At 36.3% G+C, this 21,511-nt stretch overlaps 5 protein-coding genes across 6 annotated transcripts; 2 read left to right on the forward strand and 3 right to left on the reverse strand.

Annotated features, from left to right (window-relative positions):
- Positions 1 to 477: 477 nt before the first annotated feature.
- LOC110753257 (BAG family molecular chaperone regulator 1) lies at positions 478 to 2,606 on the reverse strand. The gene is made up of 4 exons (XM_021954121.2): positions 1,877 to 2,606; positions 1,517 to 1,773; positions 1,262 to 1,408; positions 478 to 1,156 (listed from the first exon to the last, which is right to left on the reverse strand). Exons 1-4 carry the CDS (start codon positions 2,109 to 2,111, stop codon positions 896 to 898), a joined length of 900 nt encoding a protein of 299 aa, XP_021809813.1. The 5' UTR covers positions 2,112 to 2,606; the 3' UTR covers positions 478 to 895.
- Positions 2,607 to 4,042: 1,436 nt separating this feature from the next.
- LOC110753288 (lysophospholipid acyltransferase 1) lies at positions 4,043 to 8,227 on the reverse strand. Its single transcript, XM_021954163.2, has 8 exons — positions 7,817 to 8,227; positions 7,040 to 7,095; positions 6,522 to 6,742; positions 6,020 to 6,428; positions 5,458 to 5,543; positions 4,709 to 4,772; positions 4,470 to 4,588; positions 4,043 to 4,350 (listed from the first exon to the last, which is right to left on the reverse strand). The coding sequence occupies exons 1-8, from the start codon at positions 8,116 to 8,118 to the stop codon at positions 4,210 to 4,212; spliced, it is 1,398 nt and encodes a 465-aa protein (XP_021809855.1). The 5' UTR covers positions 8,119 to 8,227; the 3' UTR covers positions 4,043 to 4,209.
- A 1,900-nt stretch (positions 8,228 to 10,127) lies between these two features.
- Positions 10,128 to 13,549, forward strand: LOC110753277 (uncharacterized). Its single transcript, XM_021954146.2, has 4 exons — positions 10,128 to 10,428; positions 11,976 to 12,088; positions 12,361 to 12,712; positions 12,799 to 13,549. Exons 1-4 carry the CDS (start codon positions 10,369 to 10,371, stop codon positions 13,414 to 13,416), a joined length of 1,143 nt encoding a protein of 380 aa, XP_021809838.1. The 5' UTR covers positions 10,128 to 10,368; the 3' UTR covers positions 13,417 to 13,549.
- A 1,718-nt stretch (positions 13,550 to 15,267) lies between these two features.
- LOC110753261 (uncharacterized) lies at positions 15,268 to 15,936 on the reverse strand. The gene has a single exon (XM_021954126.2). The coding sequence runs from the start codon at positions 15,934 to 15,936 to the stop codon at positions 15,268 to 15,270; it is 669 nt and encodes a 222-aa protein (XP_021809818.2).
- A 448-nt stretch (positions 15,937 to 16,384) lies between these two features.
- On the forward strand, positions 16,385 to 21,305 carry LOC110753286 (putative transcriptional regulator SLK2). Of its 2 annotated transcripts, XM_088253322.1 has the most exons (11): positions 16,385 to 16,715; positions 16,898 to 16,946; positions 17,402 to 17,942; positions 18,099 to 18,230; positions 18,424 to 18,472; positions 18,594 to 18,808; positions 18,930 to 18,998; positions 19,154 to 19,254; positions 19,510 to 19,603; positions 19,679 to 19,748; positions 20,251 to 21,305. In XM_088253322.1, exons 3-11 carry the CDS (start codon positions 17,481 to 17,483, stop codon positions 21,030 to 21,032), a joined length of 1,974 nt encoding a protein of 657 aa, XP_088109448.1. In that variant the 5' UTR covers positions 16,385 to 16,715; positions 16,898 to 16,946; positions 17,402 to 17,480; the 3' UTR covers positions 21,033 to 21,305. The 2 variants fall into 2 exon arrangements, with proteins under 2 accessions (XP_088109448.1, XP_021809850.1); XM_021954158.2 differs by lacking the exon at positions 16,898 to 16,946 and having other exon boundaries at positions 16,386 to 16,715.
- The last annotated feature ends 206 nt before the right edge of the window (positions 21,306 to 21,511 follow it).

Consider the following 21,511-nt stretch of genomic DNA (forward strand, 5'->3'; position numbering starts at 1 on the left):
TTTTGTCTGTGTTTCTCCAAATTCTAAATCAAAGAGAAAACCTCAAATTTAATTAATACAAATGAAAAAGATAACTGCAATGAATTAAGTACTCTACATGTTGTTGCATGGTTTTACTGAATTTTATTAAGATTTTTGAATCTGCAGATAATCTTGTTTAAAGTTCCTTATCAAAACACGTTGGTATCAAACTTCCACTATCATCATGTTCATATCACACCCTCAGAAGTCAAACCTGCCTTTCTATAATTTTTCTGTATGATTGATCAGAAGGGTATCTTTAATTTTCAAAACCTGCCTTGTGATTTTCTGCAATTTTTTTTTAAAAAAATTCTGCAGCAGAAGTGCAGCCATACAGGAAACAAGGGATCTTCTTCATGTTCTGCATATTTTAATGTCAACAGGTCATAAATAATTGAAAAGATGACTAAATGGTCCCAATACAGAAAGATTTCATAATCATATGCGGATATAAAATTGCTATGAACTGGAAGTTTTATTATTGGCATTCTGCTCCCAAATTCCGAATGCATACATTTGATAGAAAAAGAAAACAATAAAGTTCTTCTAATGGAACCACATAACAACTTCCATTAACAGCTTCCATTTTTGTGAAGAGCACCATCTCTTCTTTTATCCCCATATCCTTTTTACTTCTCCCCCATAAGTTATATACAGATTTGCATAGAGAGCCAACCCAAAAACTATATAGAAATGAGATACACAGTAACATCATAGAAACCACCTAAACCTTCTAGCAGGAATGAATGGAAAAACAGACCAGAACGACCAACAAGTATTTTTATATCTGTTTTAACAACGCTGTTGTCAAAGAAAAAAAAATTGGAGGGTGGCTTTAACTTCTAAGTAGCCCTTTGATTGCAAGCTTCATGCTTTAATCAAAAGTCTCCCATTTTGTTGTAACCACAACTGACTCAGAATGCTTCTGTGGTTGCTGCTGCGCTGGAATTGTGCGAACAGATTTTTCTAGCTTCGATGGCGCTCGTTGTTTCTGAACTGGCTTTGAGTCCCTTGACATGTGGCCAATCGGGTTTTCTTGTTTCTGCAATTGGATTTTAGCTTCATTGCTGCTAGATTTGGAACTTTGATACCTCAACATATCCAGAATTCCTATGTACTTCTGAACTCTTTTCACCTTCAAGTTTATCAATCAACAATCAGAAAGTTTCCTACATTTAGTATATAATATGATTAATGTGCGAGTAAAATACATTTAAAAGAGACTATAATCCTACAATACCTGCAGTCTTCTCTGCAATTTTAAATCTCCCTCTGCAACAATACCATCCAGTTTAATTAACTTCATCATCAGAAGTTCAGTCAAATTGTCCACATCAGTCTCTGCAACTTTCCCACCTGTGGAAGCTGTTGCTTCCAAAGCTGTGACCTATTAAAGTAACAAAGAAATTAATAAAAACCTGCAATTCAATTTCTCCAAGAGACAGCATACCTTGCAGTTTGTCAAATTTTTATTTTAAAAATTCAATTCAATTACCTGGCCAGCAAGCTTGTCCACTTCCAAGTTGATCTCTGCTAAGGATTTGGAAGACTTCTCTGCATTTGCATTTCTGAGCAACTCCACGCACCTCCTTTCTCTACTCACAATGTCCTCCTCCAACACAATTTTTGATCCATCTTTAACTCTTGCCAAATCAAGATATTCTTTGGAGTCTCTCTCTTTGTTTTTGAATATCAGCTTCTGATCCAGATGAAGCAATTTAGTCGGTTCTGCCAACATTTTCTTCAACTCCCCTGCAATTCAAAAACCAACTTTCATTAAAACAGGAAAAATAAAAACTCAATCGTTTCTTTCCAATCAAACCAATACAAAAGTTTCAAGGATTGCAACTAGTACCAAAGCTTGCTTGGGGATTTATACGAATTTCGTGGTACAAAGTGCCGTACTTCACTCTAACTTTGATTGTGGGGATTGAAACAGAACTGGGATTCATCTCTGCATTGCGCTTTTGCACCAACATTCCTCCTGGCCTGATTTCCAAGTCTTCAACATTGGGACCTCCCTTGCCATCCACAGAGAACTTAGTTGCTGGAGAAAACATTTTGTTCATCTTTGACTTCATTGGCTCCATCTACACCTCTTCTTGATCTTCTTCTGAGGCTAAGTCTAAGAAAAAGAAAAACAAGTTGAACAAGAAACTTCAAGAGAAGTTGAGAGTCCTCAATGTTCTTCCCTTGAATTAGAGGTAACCCAGTAGAAAAGAAAGCACCTTTGGACCCTACAAAAGCTAGATTGTGGAATCAAAGAAAACCCAATAAGGAAACAATTGGAAAGAGATGGTGCATGAATACAGCTTGGACCAAGTATTATATTGGTCCAAATTCAATGACAGAAACTATAATTTGAAAGCAAAGAGTTTCAAATAATACTAACAACAGCCATTAACGAAGAGAAGATGACCAGAAGAATGATCAAATATTTGTCAAGAGAGAGAGAGAGAGAGAGAGAGAGAGAGAGAGGGGAAAATGAGATCTGTTCAAAGCAGTATAGAGTAAACCATGGAAACTAAATAAAATGGAAAAGAAAAAAGAGAGAAAACTAATGGTCAGCAGAGAAAGAAAGTGAAGTGAGTGAAGAGAATAAATCTACGTATACAAAGCAGGAAAGAAAAAAAAAATGGAAAATCCAAATCAGATTACGTGAAGAGAATGACAAAAGAAAAATCTCTGGCTTTTTGAGAATGTAAGGTAAAATTTTATTATGCTAAAAGGGGCAATAACAATAAGCATTTTACATGCAGAAGTAAGTGGGATCCTTTTAACCCCTTTTTGATAATTATTTTTCTTCAAGAATTGTCGTTAAGTATGTTCATGTAAACTCGCAATCCAACATCAAACAAAAGGGTCCCGAGGAAATTAATGTAGAAAAGTTCATGCTAAAGCAGTCTCTGTCACATTACTGGAAGGGCCAACATAGAATTGAAAAGCAGAACATGTCAAGGCCAACTCAGCAGGAGAAAATCCCAGCCAGTTGGCACTTGTTGTCTGGTCTGGTTGCCCAATGTGGTTGGTTCTTCTGAGGGATATTGCTGTCATTTTCTTCAAGGAAATAATTGGTTTTTTTCACTTTTATGAGCAAATTTAATATTCTTCTTTTTGAACAGATTGTTATCTGTCATTCTGCACAGCATATCATATGCCGTCTTTGAAAGCTCATTGGTTAAAACATCATTTTTCTAGTTTATCAAATTTGTTATAGCCAATGCCAAGGTTTAAATATTCTAGGCATCATTCGGTGAAAGCACAATCGGGCTAAAAACAAGCAAATCAATGGCGTGGATATAGGCCAATGCCTTCCCAGCTTCCATTCAAATCACCAATGTTTTGCACTAGGGTGAAGCAATTCGCTTATATTATATGCATAAAAAGTTCACACATGGTGATAAGCATTGAAAGTGACACCATTGGTTGTTAACTTTCTAACGCAAATGCAATTGCAAATAACAATCCGAAATTACCAACTTTATGTTTTTGTTTAATCATCCAAAAACTTGCAAGGCGCCTTAACTCAAGTAATCAAGAGCATTTATTCCTGAACCTGAGGTCCTATGTTCAATTCCCCTCTCCCAATATCGCTTCTATAAATAATAATAAAATCATCCAAAAACTTATTTTCCCTAAACATATGCTTGACAGCCAGGGAAATGCCATTTTGATTTTGCATGCTTATTTTTCTGTCAAAATGTAAGGAAATTAAACCCTTGACCAAGCATAATCCTAGCCCATATTTTCCCATTCGCAGTCGCAACTTGAGCTAACGGCAAGGTCTCCCATTGTGGATGCTAATGCTTACTTGAATTGCCTTCGGTTTTTTCACTTGGTATTGCAACCCTTTCTTTTTTCACCTGAAAGTCATTATCTGAACGTAGCAACCCCCTTTTGCTGCTAAATATTCAGCATCACCCCATATTCTTGTTGCTATGCCCTCCCTGTTTCTTTGTAATTTTGTAATAATGCTTTTTCGCTTACTGAGGTTGAACTTCAAAAAAGATGAAATAGATGGTACTCGAATAACTCAATGCCATTGAAGTCAGATGTGAATCAGGTTCAACATTTTCGCTAAAACAGATGTTACAATTGGAAACAAGAAGTAAACTTGGAATAGCAGTGCTCCTTTTATCTCATTCCAAGCACTACAAAGCGTTAAAAATGCTGTTGCGGCTGACAACCTCACTCTTCCTTCCGAGCCTTTGATCTTGCAGGCCTTGGAGGTTTTATTACGTAACTCAGTAGTATCAATGCTATCGGAAGAATGGTTCCGATGAAATGCACACTTCCATATGAGGCAAGTGTTTCACGAAGGCTTAATACCTGTACCGTTTAAGACAGATGCATGAGATACTTAGCATCAGAGGATGGTACATTTTTGTGTACATGTGTGCATGTGTGCATTTGCGAGAGAGAGAAACTGAGAGAGAGAGAGGACTAACAATGAAACCAACGCAGGAGTAGTTCAGAACCAAGAGAGTGTAAGCAAAGTTTATGAACACCAGTATGTTCTTAACAGCATCCATGTTTTGAGGTACAGCTTGTTGCCATCTGTAAATCACTGTTTGCAGAAGGAAGTTGAAAAGAATATAATTTAATTATCTTAACAAAATAATAATTTGACAATAAAGTTGTCAAAAAAATAATAATAATTTGAGAATAAAAGCAGCAAAATCAATACCTCTTGAACCAGCAATCATCAATGCTGACTGAACAAAGAATATGATGTACCCAGGATAGAGTCCCTACATTGTTCAAAGAAGAATGAATATGATACATAAATTTAAATTTAAAACAAGCAAAATTCAAACTAATGCCATAGATAAAGATATGAAACAAAAAAACCTAATCTGACTAATTAATCTAAGGGAAACTTAATGGGTGATAAGCCCTAAAGTTTGAAACTGGGCTTGATGACACTAGATGGTGAAGCAGAGATTATGTCACTGGATGGTTGATAATCAAAAGAAATCCCATTTGGCAAGGGATGGGATGGGGCCCCAAAATAATCAGCACCAAGTACATCCCTATTAGGGAACACTACGAAGTATCAGAACCCACACACTACTCATACGAGCAAAACTGAGAAACTATATGATTTTCTTTATGAGAACTGTCAACTGGTTAATTATCTAATCGGAGTTAATTGCTTTTCCTTTTGATTTTTTAAAAAAATTTATAAGAGATGGACACCTATGTTCATTTGATAGAATGAGTGCCCAAAAACCATTTAAGAGAGGCAGAGAACATATGCATGCATGTGCAGAAGAACTACTAGTTGAAGATTTTGCTTGAAAAAAACATACTAATAATTGATTTTCTTAATATCATACACGGCATAATCACCTAACAATGAAAACATAAATGGGGCACAAAATCAGCAAAAGATATACACACATTGAGGATGATTCTAAGACAATTCATACTTACATGCCAAACAGCACTGACGGTCTGTGTAGTCAGCAACTGGAAGAAACCAGCCTTCTTGCCAGGTTTAACAAGCCTTTCATAAACATCTACAGAACCATAATATATCAGATAAAGCATCTATTTTAAATAGTTATCTCTTGCTTCATGTGAATAAAATACTGATAATTTCTGATGATAAAGAAAACAAGTGACAGTCCTTAACAGACCTAAAAGTAGTCAACTTTCAGCCATAAATTTCAATAGACGCAAAACTCAAGAAACAGTGACCAAATTGTCCAGTTTAAGGATCACTCATTTTCTAACTGGACGAAAGCTATGCGTAGTTCAAACTTTAAATATTTAATACCTGGACTAATTATTCATATAGTTCTTTTCTGAATCTTTTTTGTGGTGAAAAGTTCTTTTCTGAATTTGCATATAGAAAAAGTTAAAAGAAAAACCCAACTCAAACCAAAAGAGGTTTTATAGATTGGAGATTCAAAAGTAGTTTCGAGAAAATTTATAAAAAAAATCTCTGTTACCGACAACAAAGCAAAACTTAGGAAGCATGAGAGATGCTCACAATGACGTAGCCAGGTGCTGACTTGTATGTTCCAAACAAGTGGTAACTGAACTGAACTCTTTGCAAACTCAACGCCTAGAATATCAACATTTTTTGCACGATCCCATCGCGGCTTTGGCGGTGAAGATTCTGTCCAGCCAGTGAAACCCAAACCAGAAAGAATGATAGAAGCTTCTGAAATTGACCAGATGAAATAATATTTCCACCTTGCTGTAAATCCTGACATATACTGATAGCCCAACCGTTTCCAGAAACCCCATTCCTGGTATATGGGATCAGTAAATCTTGACAGAGGAAATTGGGGTACCAGATACAAATACAATGCCATACAGAATGCAGCTTGGAGCAGAGCTCGAATTGTTGCTCCATATGGTGATGGAGACAGTCCTTCCTCTGAGTGGCTCCAAATCTGAAAATGATATTTAATAAGTGAGAAGTGTCAATCTCAGGAAAAACAAAACTAAGAAGAAAGTCACACATCTGGAACATCATAAGCGCATACCCCCTTTCCTTCAGTCCAGTCAAGATAATCCTTCATCTCATAAACTGGACCAGCAAAGTGGCTACCACAGCAGAGGCAGTAACCGAAGTACTCGATCAATGAGGGTAACTTAATCAAACGGTTTTTCTTCTGAGACTCACGCAGTCCTTCCTCTTTCAGTAACCCATCATTGTAATTTATTGCACATGAGATGACCTTCAGTGTTAACACCATTAAGGCTCCTAAATATGAGAGGGAAAATTCAAAATTAGCTGACTGGTATAAACAACAAGGGTTATAGCTTCTCCAATATGGCTATAAAAAAAAAGGCCACTATATGCATTTTCATTTTCAGTCATATTTACAATTCATTAGAAGAAGCCCAATATTTTAGTAACAAAAGAGAAATGGACTTCATCAGTTACAAAACACACAACTAATGGTTTTCTTATAGGAGAATGGCACTCATCATAACCCAGTAAAGATAAAACATTAAGGAGGAAACACAAGCCGGCTAGAAAGGCTGATATTGGGCTTACCAGTTGCATCAATTCCTCCTTCCTTCCATGCGTCCCCACTCATGTAAAATACATGGCTACACATACAGACACATGTTTACGAATGATCAAGAATTCTGAAATAAGATTTTTCAATACATCTCTAGATACATAATTATAAAGACTATCGCATTATAGATAATGTATTATCACTTGAAGACCATTAAGCATTAAAGGAACAATGTTAGCAACAATGACAGCAAAAAATCCCTACGCCCTCCACATGTTGTTAATGGTGCAACTGTGCTTTCTCCCAGAGCATAAGGTGATTGAAATTAGAAAATGCAAAATGCATCAAATGCATCACAAAAAGAGTTCAGTGACATTAAAATGAGACAAGTAAGCTCTGTAAAACTTAGTACATTAAACCCTTTAATGACTGCTAAAAAATAATCAAAATTGTCAAGAAATTAAAAGAAAAAAACGAGTTAATTCAAGTGCATGACAGTTACATACATACAGTATCAAATTCAATCATTAATAAAAATAAATAAATAATGACACTACACATCATACTATAAAAATACCAATCAACCAACATGAACTGTTTTTTGTTGCATTCATAACCTCAAAAATAACGTTTTATACAATCACAAGCTTTAAACTTAATAAAAAAGAATTTTTTAAGAAAACCAGCGTCACAAAATAACACTATCCATCAAATTTTCTCCTAAATTTCGATTACCCAACTCACAAACAAAGAACACAGTTCCTCAAATTTAAACATCGAATCAAAGATTAGTTTTTTAAGAAACGTACCAGCCGATGAGGTATCCAAAGCTCAAGATGAAGGTAATTATACCACAATGGCTCCGAGCGAAGACCATGGAAGCATAGCCGAGTAACATTGGGACTAAGAAATGAAGGTTGGAGGAGAAACCGAACGAGAGATACGAGAGGAGAGCGCCCGAAACGGCGGCGTAAAGGTGCTTGGCGGGTGGGCTCGGGACGAGTCGCCAGAGGAAGCTGACGGGGATGGTGGCGACGTAGCAGAGGAGGAAACGGAGCACCGCGACCGAGATACCGATCGCGGCGGCCATGGATTCCATCTCCAGGCCCATGGCTGGTCTCGCCTTGTTTTTGGCTTCTCTGGTAAAATGAATCTGCGAAGAAGAAGAAGAGTTGAACAAGGAAATGAGATGCTCTACTGGTTTTATTTTTATTTTTCTCGAAAATAAAAGAGAAGGAAATTGGAATTTGAGGACTTATTTTGATGAAATGACGTAAACACCCTTGGAGACATCGTTATTGCTGGTGGGATTCACTCAGTCTGGATTGGGTGAGTGAGAGTTAGTTGGTTGGCTGTTGGAAGTGTAAATACAATAATACCCTTGGACTTTGTCCTTTTATATATTCCATAACTTCTTGAAGTCATCGAACGTTATTAATGCTCTCATTCGTCTCTAAACATTTCTTTAACAGCCCCCTTTGTTGTTATCAATGGCCCTTGCTTTGCTTTGTTTTTGTTTTTTTAACAAGGAAAACGAGTACACTACGACCCCCTTGGAGTCCTTACACCAATTGCATCAACTAACGTTACAAAGTACAACTTCTTTGGGAAACTAGAAAACCACATATTCTGACTATTCCTAACGTTCCCAATATGAGCAAATTCATATGCAGCTCTATTCGCTTCTCTGAAAACATGTCGAAAGTAGATCTCTTCAAAATCTTCAGCAGTTAACTGGATATCTTGAAGGATTGGAGCTATATTCCATGGACATTGACTTTTTTTACATAAGGTCTGTATAAGAACTTGAGAATCTTCTTCAACTTAAACTGCCGAGCTCAATACACCACATGACGAAAGAGCTAGAGCCTCAGCGTGTAAGACAGAACAATAGCCCTTGCTTGTTAAGGTTGAACAAAAATGACAGGCTTAAGGGGATGGTGTCCTAACACATCATTTTACTCCATATTCTTTAAATTCAATCAATGTCATTCACATCCTCTTATGTCACACATTAATGTCATCTTCGACATCAATTTTAGCATTAAAAATTGAAGACAATATCGTCAAAATACACTCACCCATGAGTTGATGGAGGTGTTGAAGAGGTCACATAAGTGGCTAGGATGTCTAGGTAGGGTTTCAGTAAGGACGAGGGCGGATTAGGGTTGGGGGGATGGGAAGGAAGGTCAAGGGAGTGTGAGTGGTGGTTGGGGTGTGTTGAGATATACATTACGTTAGTAAATTAGGTGCACAATAACTTCTTAACAAAACATTGATCACTAACCATATAAATCAAACAAATAGAGATATCCAAAATGAATCAATGGGAAACTATATAATATGTAACATTGTGCATAATTTAAAATACTATTTAATATTTGTACATCTATTTTATGTCTTTATATGTAAAGTAAAATTTCTTAATGGTTAAATTTTCAAATAATCCAATTTGTCTTCATTTAAGAAAAGAAATTTTGATTCACAAATTATTCATTTTAAAGAATATAAAACAAAAGGTAGAGAATGGTGAAATATTCAAAATACTAGAAAATGCCCTTGGTTAATTCAAACATTAAGAATTGAAATTATTAATTAAATGAGGATAATATGGTAAGTTCACTTTTTTCATATTACAAAAATAAAAATAAAAACAAAATCAAATAATAGATCCTACTTTTATGGAACATAACTACCCATGTTATCTTTTCCTAATTCTAAAAATAAAAGAAAAAAGAAAAAAGAAAACTAATTGGCACATGCGTGGGGCTAGTTTTAAAGAATAAGAGTGTATTACAATATAAATAATTTAAAAGCAAAAAAGAATTAAAAATTTGATCTCCAATCTTTTGTCAAGATGAAAAGTCTATTAAGATGCGTGTGAGCACGGTTCAAGAGATTTCTATAGTTTTGATAGCTATATCAAGTTTTTTTTTTCATTTAAGATATTTTTTATTGAGCAAAGTTATAATATGCTAAACTCAGACACAATACACATATATTAAGACTCGAACCCAATACCTTTATAAAGAGCAATTTCTCCAAACCACTACACTAATTTTAATAACTACACCAGTTCACATATACAAAGTACAATGCTGAACGACTGACCATCATAATCTGAAGAATTTGTCCACAAAAAAAAAATCATAATCTGAAGAAATGAATGCGATTCCCACGACAGCCGAAATGGTCAGATCCGAGAACCCAAAAGATGTCTACTGGAGTGGACCCGACAATCGAACACCCAACCCAATAGGCCCATGCTGGCCCTTCCTTCTGCTTTGCTGACTATAAATTGTTTTCATGTTCGAACCCAACAATTCACACTACGAAACAGTGAAGAAACCTGACAGCGGCAATGGCGAGATCAAGAAAAACCAAGCGCGAACGACCCGAAACTTCATCTTCTTCCCAAAACGTAAGTAACCCATAAGACCTGTGATTTGAGCCTATATTGGGTTGTTTTGATTGGTTTTGATTGGGTTTCTTTTTGGACTGTAATTTCTTTTGATGGGTTTTGGTAGTGTTGTCAATTGTGTGTATGGGATTGTATGAAGACCAATGAAGGTTGGTTGCGTTGCGAGTTCCAAAAGGAGTGAGCCTTTTTTTTTTGGTCAAGAAAAGGAGTGAACTTTTTTTCTTGGTCAAGAAAAGGAGTGAGCTTTGTTCTTGAATGAATGTAGTTTGTTCTGCTTTGTGATTTGTATGTGCTCATTCAATTAGGAATTTAGGATTGAAACTTTTTTGTTGGAGCCATTTTTGGTGTTTCATGGGGTTCTCAGAGATTTTGTGAGAAGAGAAGAGAGTAGGTGATGTGAATATTTTACCATGACACTTACTTTACAATGAATGACCGCAACTGGTTTTGTTGTGCGAATCAAACCTGCTTTGATATTAAGCATGATATATGGAAGCAAGGCTATGAATGTTTTATGGGCCTACTGTGTTTCCACTCTCCGATTTATTTAATTCTTTGGCAATATATGATGATAAAGCAAGCAACATTAGAGCATATAGTTTAGTCTGCAATCTATGTTTTTCCTTTTCTTGTTTTGCCTTTACAAAACAATATATTTTAAAACCATGAGCAGATAGCTGATTGGAGGCATCTTTCTTTGTGTGAGTGATGTTTTGTATACTCTTAGAAGTTTGCCTGAAAAGTTAGTATATCAATTCACCATACTTCATACTTGAATGTACTGCAAGATTCTTCGTAGTTTTCCAATCTTTAAGGGCTTAATATTCTCATTTGGTGTATAAGGCTGTTGATTTAATGATTAACCATCATATTTTGGTCGGGATTCTTTCTTATAATCTTCAGCTGGTACTTAGCCCATTTTTGAATCTTTATGTGTACGTTGAAAGATTTGTTTTTAAGGCTCTCTCTCCACATGTATTGTGTATGTGATACAAAAATTTTCCCTTTTTCTTTCAGTCCTGAATTTTATTTTATAATTTTGGATTACTGAATATCTCATTTGCCAATCCAAAAGTGTTGTTTGTCAACTGCTTTGGTAAACTATCATGTAAAATTCGTAGGACCAAATGTATGTTTGTTGATTTTCTTTGGAAGCATCTTTGCTGAGTAAACAACATCTATACACTACAGGCTTAGGAAGACATCTTGATTTTATATTTGGGATGAGCATCCTGCCAAAAGAAATGTAATTTCTTATACCGGTTATGGACATATGCCTTTAGCTTCTTCTGTTTTTCTCTTTATACTTTTTTTTTTTCTGAGTTCTCTTTCGTGACAAAAACTACAAAAACAATTAAAATATCCAACGATCGAATAGTTATTTAAGAATTGAAGAAGCTTATATCTTGGATTGTTAGTGTTTTCGTTTTTGAAAGATATGTAACACTATATCTCTCATGTATGGCTGTGCTATATATCCCTTTCTTTGTGAAAAATGTTAGTTTACTTGCAGATCAAATTTATTTATTGTTGTTATGCATTTTCAGGATAAACAGCTAATACTGAAGTGTAAGCCAACAAAGCACATTGATGCTGCAGTTTGGTTGAACACAAGAGAGAAGCAGCAAAACAAGGGAAACAACCATTTTTCTCTAGAAATGTAAAACCCTCCCTCCCCCGCCTTGTGTGTGTTTGCCCTCGTGTTTGAACTACTAAGATTCTGCCACATAGCGCCTAATTATATAAAGAACTCATTGCATGCTTACGTACCTGGAATGAGAATGGAGGGGATCATAATCATTCCCATTCCAAGTCATTCCTAATTTTTCAAATTACAGAATAAACTTTTTGGAGCCAAGCAGTTATTCTTACATGTATATGTTATGTGTTTGTGGTTTTTGTCACATTTTTGTAGTATTGTTACTGTTGTAGGATGAATTCTAATTCGACCACGAGAAAACGAGGAAGGGGTCTCAATAAACGATTTTGGACAACCAAGGAGGATTCTGCATTAGTCGAATCATTGCAAGAATTATATCATGACACCAGCTGGCGAGACGATAATGGTTTCAAAAATGGTTACTTAGGCCATATAGAGGCTATGCTGGAATTTAAACTGCCGGGTTGTGGAATACATGCGTCTCCTCACATTGAATCACGAGTTAAGACGTTGAAGAAAAAATATTCTGCCTTATGTGAGATGTTAGCTCAAAATGGTTTTGGTTGGGATGACGAACAAATGATGCTGGTTTGTGATAGAAGAGTATATGATGAATGGGTGAAGGTAAATTTGCACATATCCTACTCGTTATTTCTTTTATTGTTCCCTGAATTATTGAATAAATGTTCTATGATATGTTTTTATTGTAGAAAAGAAAGGAGGCAAGTGGATTGTATGGGAGATCATTTCCATTCTACTATATATTTGGTGAGATATATGGAAAGGGTCGTCCCATTGGTGCAAATGTTGGCAATGCTGATGATGAAGAAGAGGAAATTAGACGGGAGGATGCAAACATTGATCAAACTCTAGGTGGAGACAATGATTTTGACGAAAATGTGAATCTGAATGTTGATAAGAATATGGAATCAGAGTCTGAAGGGATGGAAGAGTTTGATGTATCATTTAGTAGCCAACAACGAAGACCTGCACAAAGTTCCCCAAGTGTTTCAGGTCATGGACGCAGGGTGAAAGCAAAGGTAATGGAGGAGGTAAGGAAGGGTTTCGGGAGTATGGCAGCTTCCATAGAAGCAATGTCATCAAAGATTGATGTTCTGATTAAAATTCTTTCACCTGATAAGAAAGTGGGTGAATTGCAAGCTAAACTTGACGGTGAGTTGAGCAAAATTGAAGGTCTTACTGGGTTGCAAGTCTTTCGAGCCACAAATATTTTGGCCACCAATCATGACCTGCTGAGAGTGTTTTTCACCATGTCTGAGGAAAGGAAAAAGATATATGTTACAAATCTGCTAGAGTATGGCTTATGATTGAAAATCATGTTCTCATTTTTTTAAAAATGATTCTAGCCAAATGTAAATAATATTTTGCTATGAACTATATGATCATAACTTTACTGTGGTTAATTATTAATGGAGATTATGATTCTTATTTTTGTCATAAGTCATGCTTGTTAAGCATAGTTTTTACTAAAACCTTTGTCGAGTTTGTATTGTTTTGATGCATCATGCATGTATTTATGTCATCCAAATTGTGAAAATGAAAGTGCTTAAATGCCCAAGTACACCCAGAAATGGCAGAAATGCTCTACTTTCATGAAATTTGGAAAAGATTTGCAGGCTAAACGGTTAAAGGCTGTTTACTTTTGGCATGTACCATTGGAGTTCTCTGCTTTTGTTATTTCCCGAGAGCTGTATTTTCCATTTTGTGGAAAAGAAGGATAGCGTTGTTATCTTTTGCTAAGAAATGAATAAACATTGACTAGATAGTCTTTCAGTAGGGTCGGTATCACATTGTCGGTGACTGGGTGCTCCTTTTTATTTTTTTGGTTTTCAAATTTGGTGCTCTTTGTTTTGTTTTGTTTTTTAGCTTTTTGGTTTTAATCTTAAATCCTATAGGAGTCTTTTGGTTAATAGTTAGGGTTTTTTGTTCTAAAGCTCTTGGTTCAAAGTATACTGGTAGCTCAAGTATATGATAATGGAGAAGATAATGGTTATTTAGTTTTGTCATTTGGTTGTACTTTAATTTAGCAAATGCTTATTTCCTTCGTTTTCTTAACATGGTATGTGAGAACATCAATGCTAAGACACTAATCTTCTTGCAAATGTGGGTTAGTCGTGTGTCCATTGTCATTTGAGTTTGATTTTCTCATCGTAATTTAGAGTAGTTTAGAATATTACTTAAAAAAACAAAATGTCGTATTTTTAAATAAAGATTCTTGCACCGTCCAATGATGAACTAAAAGATGACAAGAAAAAAGTTTATAAAGGGAATCCCTTAATGCTTAAGATAATTTGCAAAGTTCACCAAAAGATGATTACGTTAACATCATCACAATATACTTTTTTTTTGTGTGTACTTTTATATGGCTACTTCATTAACAAAATTAAAAAAGAGTACTGCTAAACGAACCCTAAAATTAACTAAGTACACCCTATAATCTAAGCACACCTTAATGTTTGAATTAAAATGTCAAATTAACTAAGTACACCCTATTTAACTACCAAAACTACCCATGGTACACCCTCTTTAATTTTTAATCTTTTAAAGTATTTAAAATCATAAAATAAAGTAAAATAATATTTTAACCACAAAAAAAAAAAAAAAAAAAAACTCTCTCTCTCTCTCTCCTCAACGCTGCAGCTCCTTCTTCTTCTTCTCTTTTTCTCTCTCTCTCCTGTGCGACCACCACTACATGGAATTGTAGTTCCCCACCACGACCACCATGGTTTTTTTTTTGGAAACATCTGAATTGGGACTGGGGTTGGATTGTTGCATTTGAGAATTGGGTTTTAATGAGTTGCCGTTGGAGTTGAATGAGAAATGGTGACTCGGGTTGTTGAGGGGGGTGGCATAGAGAATAGGGTCTAAGGGTGGAGTGGGTCGGGAAGGAGAGAGTTTTATTTTTATTTTATTTTTATTTTACTTTATTTTTTGGTTCTAAATACTTTAAAAGATTTAAAATTAAAGAGTTGACTGTAGTTATAACAATGAACATGTGTGAAGTCTTAAGGAAGGTGAATATATTGGGGTACACAATTTAATATATTCTTTTTGGTCATTTTATATTAGGGTAAATTAGTAATTCAATAAATAGTTTAGTAGTAGGGTATAGTCAGTTTTTTTTTTTTTTTTGGGGAAAGAAGAACTCATTGATAAAATTAAGAGGATACAACAATGTCATCATTTACAACTGAATCCAGCCAGAAGGGAACCTCTTCAATCCAGGTTACCATATTATCACAATTAAGAGCATGCCTTGCTAGAAAATGAGCAACTTGGTTACACCGTCTTGGACTAAAAGAGATAGTAACTTCTTCAAAATGTTGTAGACTCCTCTTAATATCATCAATAAGATGCCCGTCTGATGCCCACGACTCTTCCTCATCCTTCTTTACATCATTTACCACCCCTTGTGAATCAGACTCCATTAAGAAAGAAGAAAAGCCAGCATCCCGAGCAAAATTCATCCCGAACTGAAGCGCCATGATCTCTGCATGTTTAGATGAGGTGGCATTGGCAAGAGGAAGGGCCATAGCCGCCATCACTTCCCCTTTGTCATTCCTAACAACAGCACCAATTCCACTCACACCTGTTTCGGGAATAAAAGCAGCATCAACATTCAGTTTATATCTACCAACAGGAGGAGGAGACCATTTGGATGGTTTTTCTACAATTAACTTAGGTTCCCCTTTCACAAGACTTTCATATTCATCAGCCAAAAAAATAGCTATGTTGAAAATCACATTTTGTGCACTAGAGCGACCTTCAATAACAACTTTATTTCTGTTTTGCCACAGATTCCAGCAGATATATAAAAACAAGCGCATTTCATACTTCGAAAGATACCTAGTGGCAATTTCAAATAGATCCCCATAATTGGAAAAGTGTAGCCCTGTAAAGACCTCCCTGAATAACACTTTTTTTCAAACTTTTTAGGCATTAGGACAGCTCCACAAAGCATGAATTACAGTCTCAGAATTCACATTACAAATGGGGCAAGAATCATAAGAAATTATCTTTCTTTTCAACAGATTAGATCTACAAGGAAGATAATTTTTAATAGCTCTCCAATTAAAATATAAGAGTTTTTGTTTTAGGGTTTGTTTAGCATCACTCTTAAAAAAACAAATGAAATAAAGGATAGGACAGCACACGCAATCGGCAAGGGCAATTTCGGAATAACTGGAAAATCCTAGGACCAAGGGTTGAATAAGGACGAAGGAGACAAGAAGGTTCATATGCCCTACTGCAAAATCTCCTCGAAGCTGTACGTGACTTGTCCTAGGCTGACGCGTGCCCAAACTCTTACCGGGACATCCGGTTAAACCAAGCCCAGTAACCGGCACAGCCGGTCTCCACTCGCAGGCATCCTCACTCTTAACAAAGGTGCCACTTCCCGCTCACCATAGCATACATACCAACCTTTGCTGCTACCTCACGGCCATGGCGGTTCTTCCAAACAAGTTACACGCCACCTCTTCGCTTTCTCGAAGCTTCAATCGATTCTGGGTTGAGCCAATATCATGAGCTCTTAAGCTCTTTTAATATTTGGCAACAAAATCTGAGCTTTTTCAACTTTTGCTTCAAAGTTCATGCTGCCTTGTGGGTGAGAAAATAGACCCAGCATTTTGTTTTATTTACTTTGCATTACTTTGTTTTGGCTTTGATTCTTTTACCAAGAAAGTAGATCCATTTGGTTTCCGAGAAAATGTTGGAAAAGAACGTAAAAGAGAGCTTTGATTTTTGTGCCTTGTTGGGGCTGAAAATTGGACATTACCTTATCTGCAGGCTCCATTTGTGATGAGACTGTTGTTTCCCTGACTATTTACTGAGAAAGGTTAAGGCTTTACTTAGTTTCTCAGAAGAAATGACGGAAAGGAAGAATTTTGGACATGGGTTTTGCTTCTTAAGCAACTTCTGTGCTTGCCCTCTTTATATCCATGGAGAGTTTTCTTTGGGGATGGGTTTAATTGTTGTTCTTTGCCCCTTTTCCCGGAAACCAAACAGTCTTATTTGTTGGTTTAATGCTAAGTTTGGTTCTTTGCTATTGTTTATGTATGTGCATGAAAGCTTGAAAAGTTCTATGTTTTTGTTTCATAGTAAATGTGTAACTCAGCTCTTGGTTATATTATTGGTAGCTATCCATGTGGAAAACTATGTTATTCAGTACCTGAAAGCCATGTACTTGTCTACTAGATACTATAAAATTTTCAACCACGAGGGAAAAGGGTGTTTAAGATCTTTTTTTTTTTTTTGAACCGCCTGTGACTTTCTCTCTTTGCATAAATTCAGGTACCTTCAAACTCTTCAGTTATACTTGTTTCCTCCAAATTGCAGCAGACATCGCATTTAAAAACATAAATGCACCCAGATGCCGCCTAAAAGGAAGCAATATCAATGGCATTTCGGGGCTGCACCTCAGCCAGCATTGAAGAACCACCATCCACTTTTTAATGGTGGAGAACAGGAACCTCTTACCTCAAGTCAGAGGCATAAGAAACCTAGAATAGACATCAAGAAAGAGGCTAGTCTTAACAAGCATGCTATTCAGCAGCTACTGCAGAGTCAGGACTCTGAGGAATTGCAAAGAAATAAATTGCAAATACAGGAATTGTTTCATTATAATATGTCGCAGAATCAAGATCAGCCAAAGGTTTTACATCCTTCTCTGCAGTTGAAGGGTGTTGACAAAGAAAAGCAGCAGCAACCGATGAGGCATGTAGTAACACAACAGGAGGTGGTGCATCAAGCATCTGTTATGCACCTCCCTGATGAAGGTGTTTGTTCACGCCGGCTAATGCAGTACATATATCATCTCCGAAACCGGCCAGCCGTTAGTAGTTAGCTTAATTGATAATATACCGTTGATATTTATTCATGAATTATAATCATTTTGCACTTCCTTACATGTTTGTCATGACTGCTTCATCTTTGTTTTTCAACTTATATAACTTGAACATAATCTTACTCTCTTTTACCCCTCTTTTAGGACAATAACTTGTCCTATTGGAGGAAATTTGTGGCAGAGTATTATGCCCCAAGTGCTAAGAAAAGGTGGTGTCTGTCCTCGTATGATGAAGCTGGACGCGATTCCCTTGGTATTTTGCCCCATCTAACGATGGTCGGTTTTCATTCTGTGGCTCCATTTGTTGATTTTTGTTACTTATGACTCCTACTAGATGCATAAATGTAGATCCCCACTTGTAATATCTCTCAGCATGCATGTCTTGATATGAATGCACCTGATTCTTCTTCTTCTTCTTATCTTTTCTACAAACTGAAAGTTGGTAGTTTTGCTGCTGTTGTCTTGTCAGGTACCATGGCAGTGTAACATATGTGGTTGTAAATCAAGAAGGGGATTTGGTAAAAAAAATGTTTGCACTTTACTAAATCTATTTTCTCTGAATATCTGGCTTTATTATTATTTTTATTATTTTTATTTTTTATATCCCTCAACTTCTATTGGTCCTTTACCACTTGATAGAGGCATATTTTGAAGTGCTTCCAAGGCTAAATGAAATCACATTTGGGAGTGGTGTGATCGATGAACTCTTGTTCCTCGATTTGCCTCGTGAGATTAGATTTCCTTCTGGAGTAATGATGCTGGAATATGGAAAAGCCGTTCAAGAGAGTGTCTATCAGCAACTTCACGTTGTTCATGAAGGTCGACTTCGTATAGTATTCTCTCATGACTTGAAGGTGAGTGCACTTTGTATAAGTTGGTGGGTTAATTGCATACTGTTTCTAACTCTTTATTTATCTTGTTTACTACTCGTCTTCATATAAGTTTTCCTTATTTATATCCCCGTTGATTTTTCAGATATTGTCCTGGGAATTTTGTGTATGTTCTCATGAAGTTTTCTTCCGTCGAACTGCAGTTGCACCGCAGGTATGAATCTTTCTTGTTTTGTGCTTTGTGTATTTTTGTAAGCTTGTAAAAGAGTCCTATTTGGTCATTGCTCAACGTAGGGTTCAGTCATCTTATGATTCCTTTCAGGATCTACTTTCTTGTAACTTTTGTTCTTCAATTATGTCGTATTCTAGGTTGTTCAGCTGGTTCATGCCGTACAGGATTATAAGTGCTCTATTGATGATAGAGGATCTGATGGGATTTTGTTCCAAGATGTACAAGCAAATTGCAATACGTAAGAATGGATGGTTCTCCTTTTCTAGTTATATTGAAGACCAGTTACCTATTATTGTATAAATTCGTGTAGTGATGAAAAGTACTTGAGATAATAATTTTGCTTCTCATGTTATTCTAGAAACCTCATCTTTAGGGGAGAGAACTGTATACTGCAGCTAGTGTGTAACTATTATTGGGCCTTTTATTCTTCCAGCTAGAATGCTGTCATGATAGGTAATGATAATGTAGTTCTTTATCCTTTAAATTACTGTAGGATCCTAGCAGCCGGAGGACAACTTGCAAAGACTGTGGATCAACAGCTGGTTGATGATTTGGGATTTTCCAAGAGATACACCCGGTGCTTGCAGGTATTGATCATTCATTTTGCGTTAGTTTGAAACTAATGTCCAATTTTTTAACAGTTTCTTTTGCATTCTTAACAGATAGCTGAGATTGTCTACACAATGAAAGATTTAATGATTTTATGCCAGGATAATGATACTGGCCCAATTGGTAAGTAGCAAGTCATGTGTTCCTGTTAATGGCTTCTGCCGTGTATTTAGTTTTCAGTTTAGCAATTCAATGGTTTTCCACCTCCATGGTGGTTATTCTGCTCTGACAAACGATGGAACAACTGCATTTTTTTTGGGCTTCAATAATTTATATTCTTTTACATATGTTGTTGAGTAGCTCCTGAGATGGCTCTTTGCACCTCCTTATGCATGATAACTGTGCTTGTTTGTCAAGCACATAACTCTCTGAGTAAAGGCTTGATTGTTTTTCTGTTTTTTGGAGATAAATTTTTTCAGATGGTGCTGTGAATACTTGACTTTGTTTTTCATAATGTCAAGGAAGATTTTCTTTTTGTTGGTAGGAAGGAGAGACACTCGTGTTCCTTATTGCCCCTCAGATGGAAGTTAAAATATATATATATATATTTTAACTGTTGCTTGAGTTCCTATTAACATTGTATTTCATCCCTAGTTGAGGTAATTGCTTACAAGTTTACTTGTAGAGAGCCTGGAAAGTTATTGCAGAGGAGCTGCCACGACCAAGCTCCAGAAACAGGAAATAAAAGGAAAGGAGCAGCTAGAGAGTGCACGAGATCCTCCAAAAGACAACAATAAGTTGATGGCTGCATCTTGTGGTTTTAGAAGTAATACAAATGAAAGCTCACCTATGAGTCACAAAGGACTTTCAACTAGCGCAGAACTGGCAGCATCATTGCTGCGTGGTTCTCACCACAAATTGACGGGACAAAGCAACTTGACCTCCATTGTGAGCAGAGCTAGCCAGGAGCCGCACAACCACGACACCTCTTCTGAACCATTTCAGGGTCCTAGAGCCTCAAATTCAGGACTGATTAAAAGCTCAGTGGAAAATGGCTTGTCAAGTTTAGATTCATCTATGAAGCAGTATGCCATTCAAAAACTAGTACAGGAAATGATCAACAACAATAGCCAATCAGCAAATAAGCATGATAGGGAAGAGCCCATCTGGGGGAGTGGTAAAGGTTCAGTTATAGAGTTGCCTTCAGGAGTTTGGGGCTGCCCAACAGCTGCAGCTGCTCGAGGAAATGTGTTCGACAGTATTGCAGGAAGGACCAGTAGCTCGATGGCAGCCTTCAATAGGAACTCATCCGAAGTCCATACCAATAATTGCTTCATCAATGGAGAATCAAATTTGTCTGGAAAGCTTTATTTACCGGAATCAATACTTAATATTTCTCATGGCTATCATGATCATAATACCATTTATGGAAATGGCAATGACATGGGTTATGGTTGGAAGGTCTGAATAGTTCTTCTTGGGTTGGTTTTATTGTGAGATTCTGAGGTATGATGGGTAAGTGCGTAATGCAGAGTTTGTACAAGACTACAGATCTCCAGATGCAGATTTTATCGTTTTGCTAATATTACCAGATATGGATACTGACACAGTTCTAATGTCATTTTGAGTATTAGTTTATGATCAGTTTCAAACATGTGTACGGGCTCCTTCCCAACCCAAGCTCTTGTAATATGTATCAAGCTACATGCTGTGATCTTTATAGTATTAGTATTTACAGCCTGAGCTGGTTCAGATTTTGCAATCAAATCCCTTTTTCAGTTCATATTTCTTTTTCTTTATGCAAGAATGGACTGGAAATGGGGAATAGGTTGCAACTGGTGTTCTGAGAAAGTAAAATATGATAAAACACTTGTTGATAATTCTGCAGTAGTTTAAGACAAACAAGGGTTTTCCCTTTGACTGTAAATATGCGGTTGTGATCATTT

Source organism: Prunus avium, chromosome 5 (assembly GCF_965620075.1).
Source record: "Prunus avium chromosome 5, drPruAviu1.hap1.1, whole genome shotgun sequence".
In the NCBI taxonomy this organism is placed as follows: Eukaryota; Viridiplantae; Streptophyta; class Magnoliopsida; order Rosales; family Rosaceae; genus Prunus; species Prunus avium.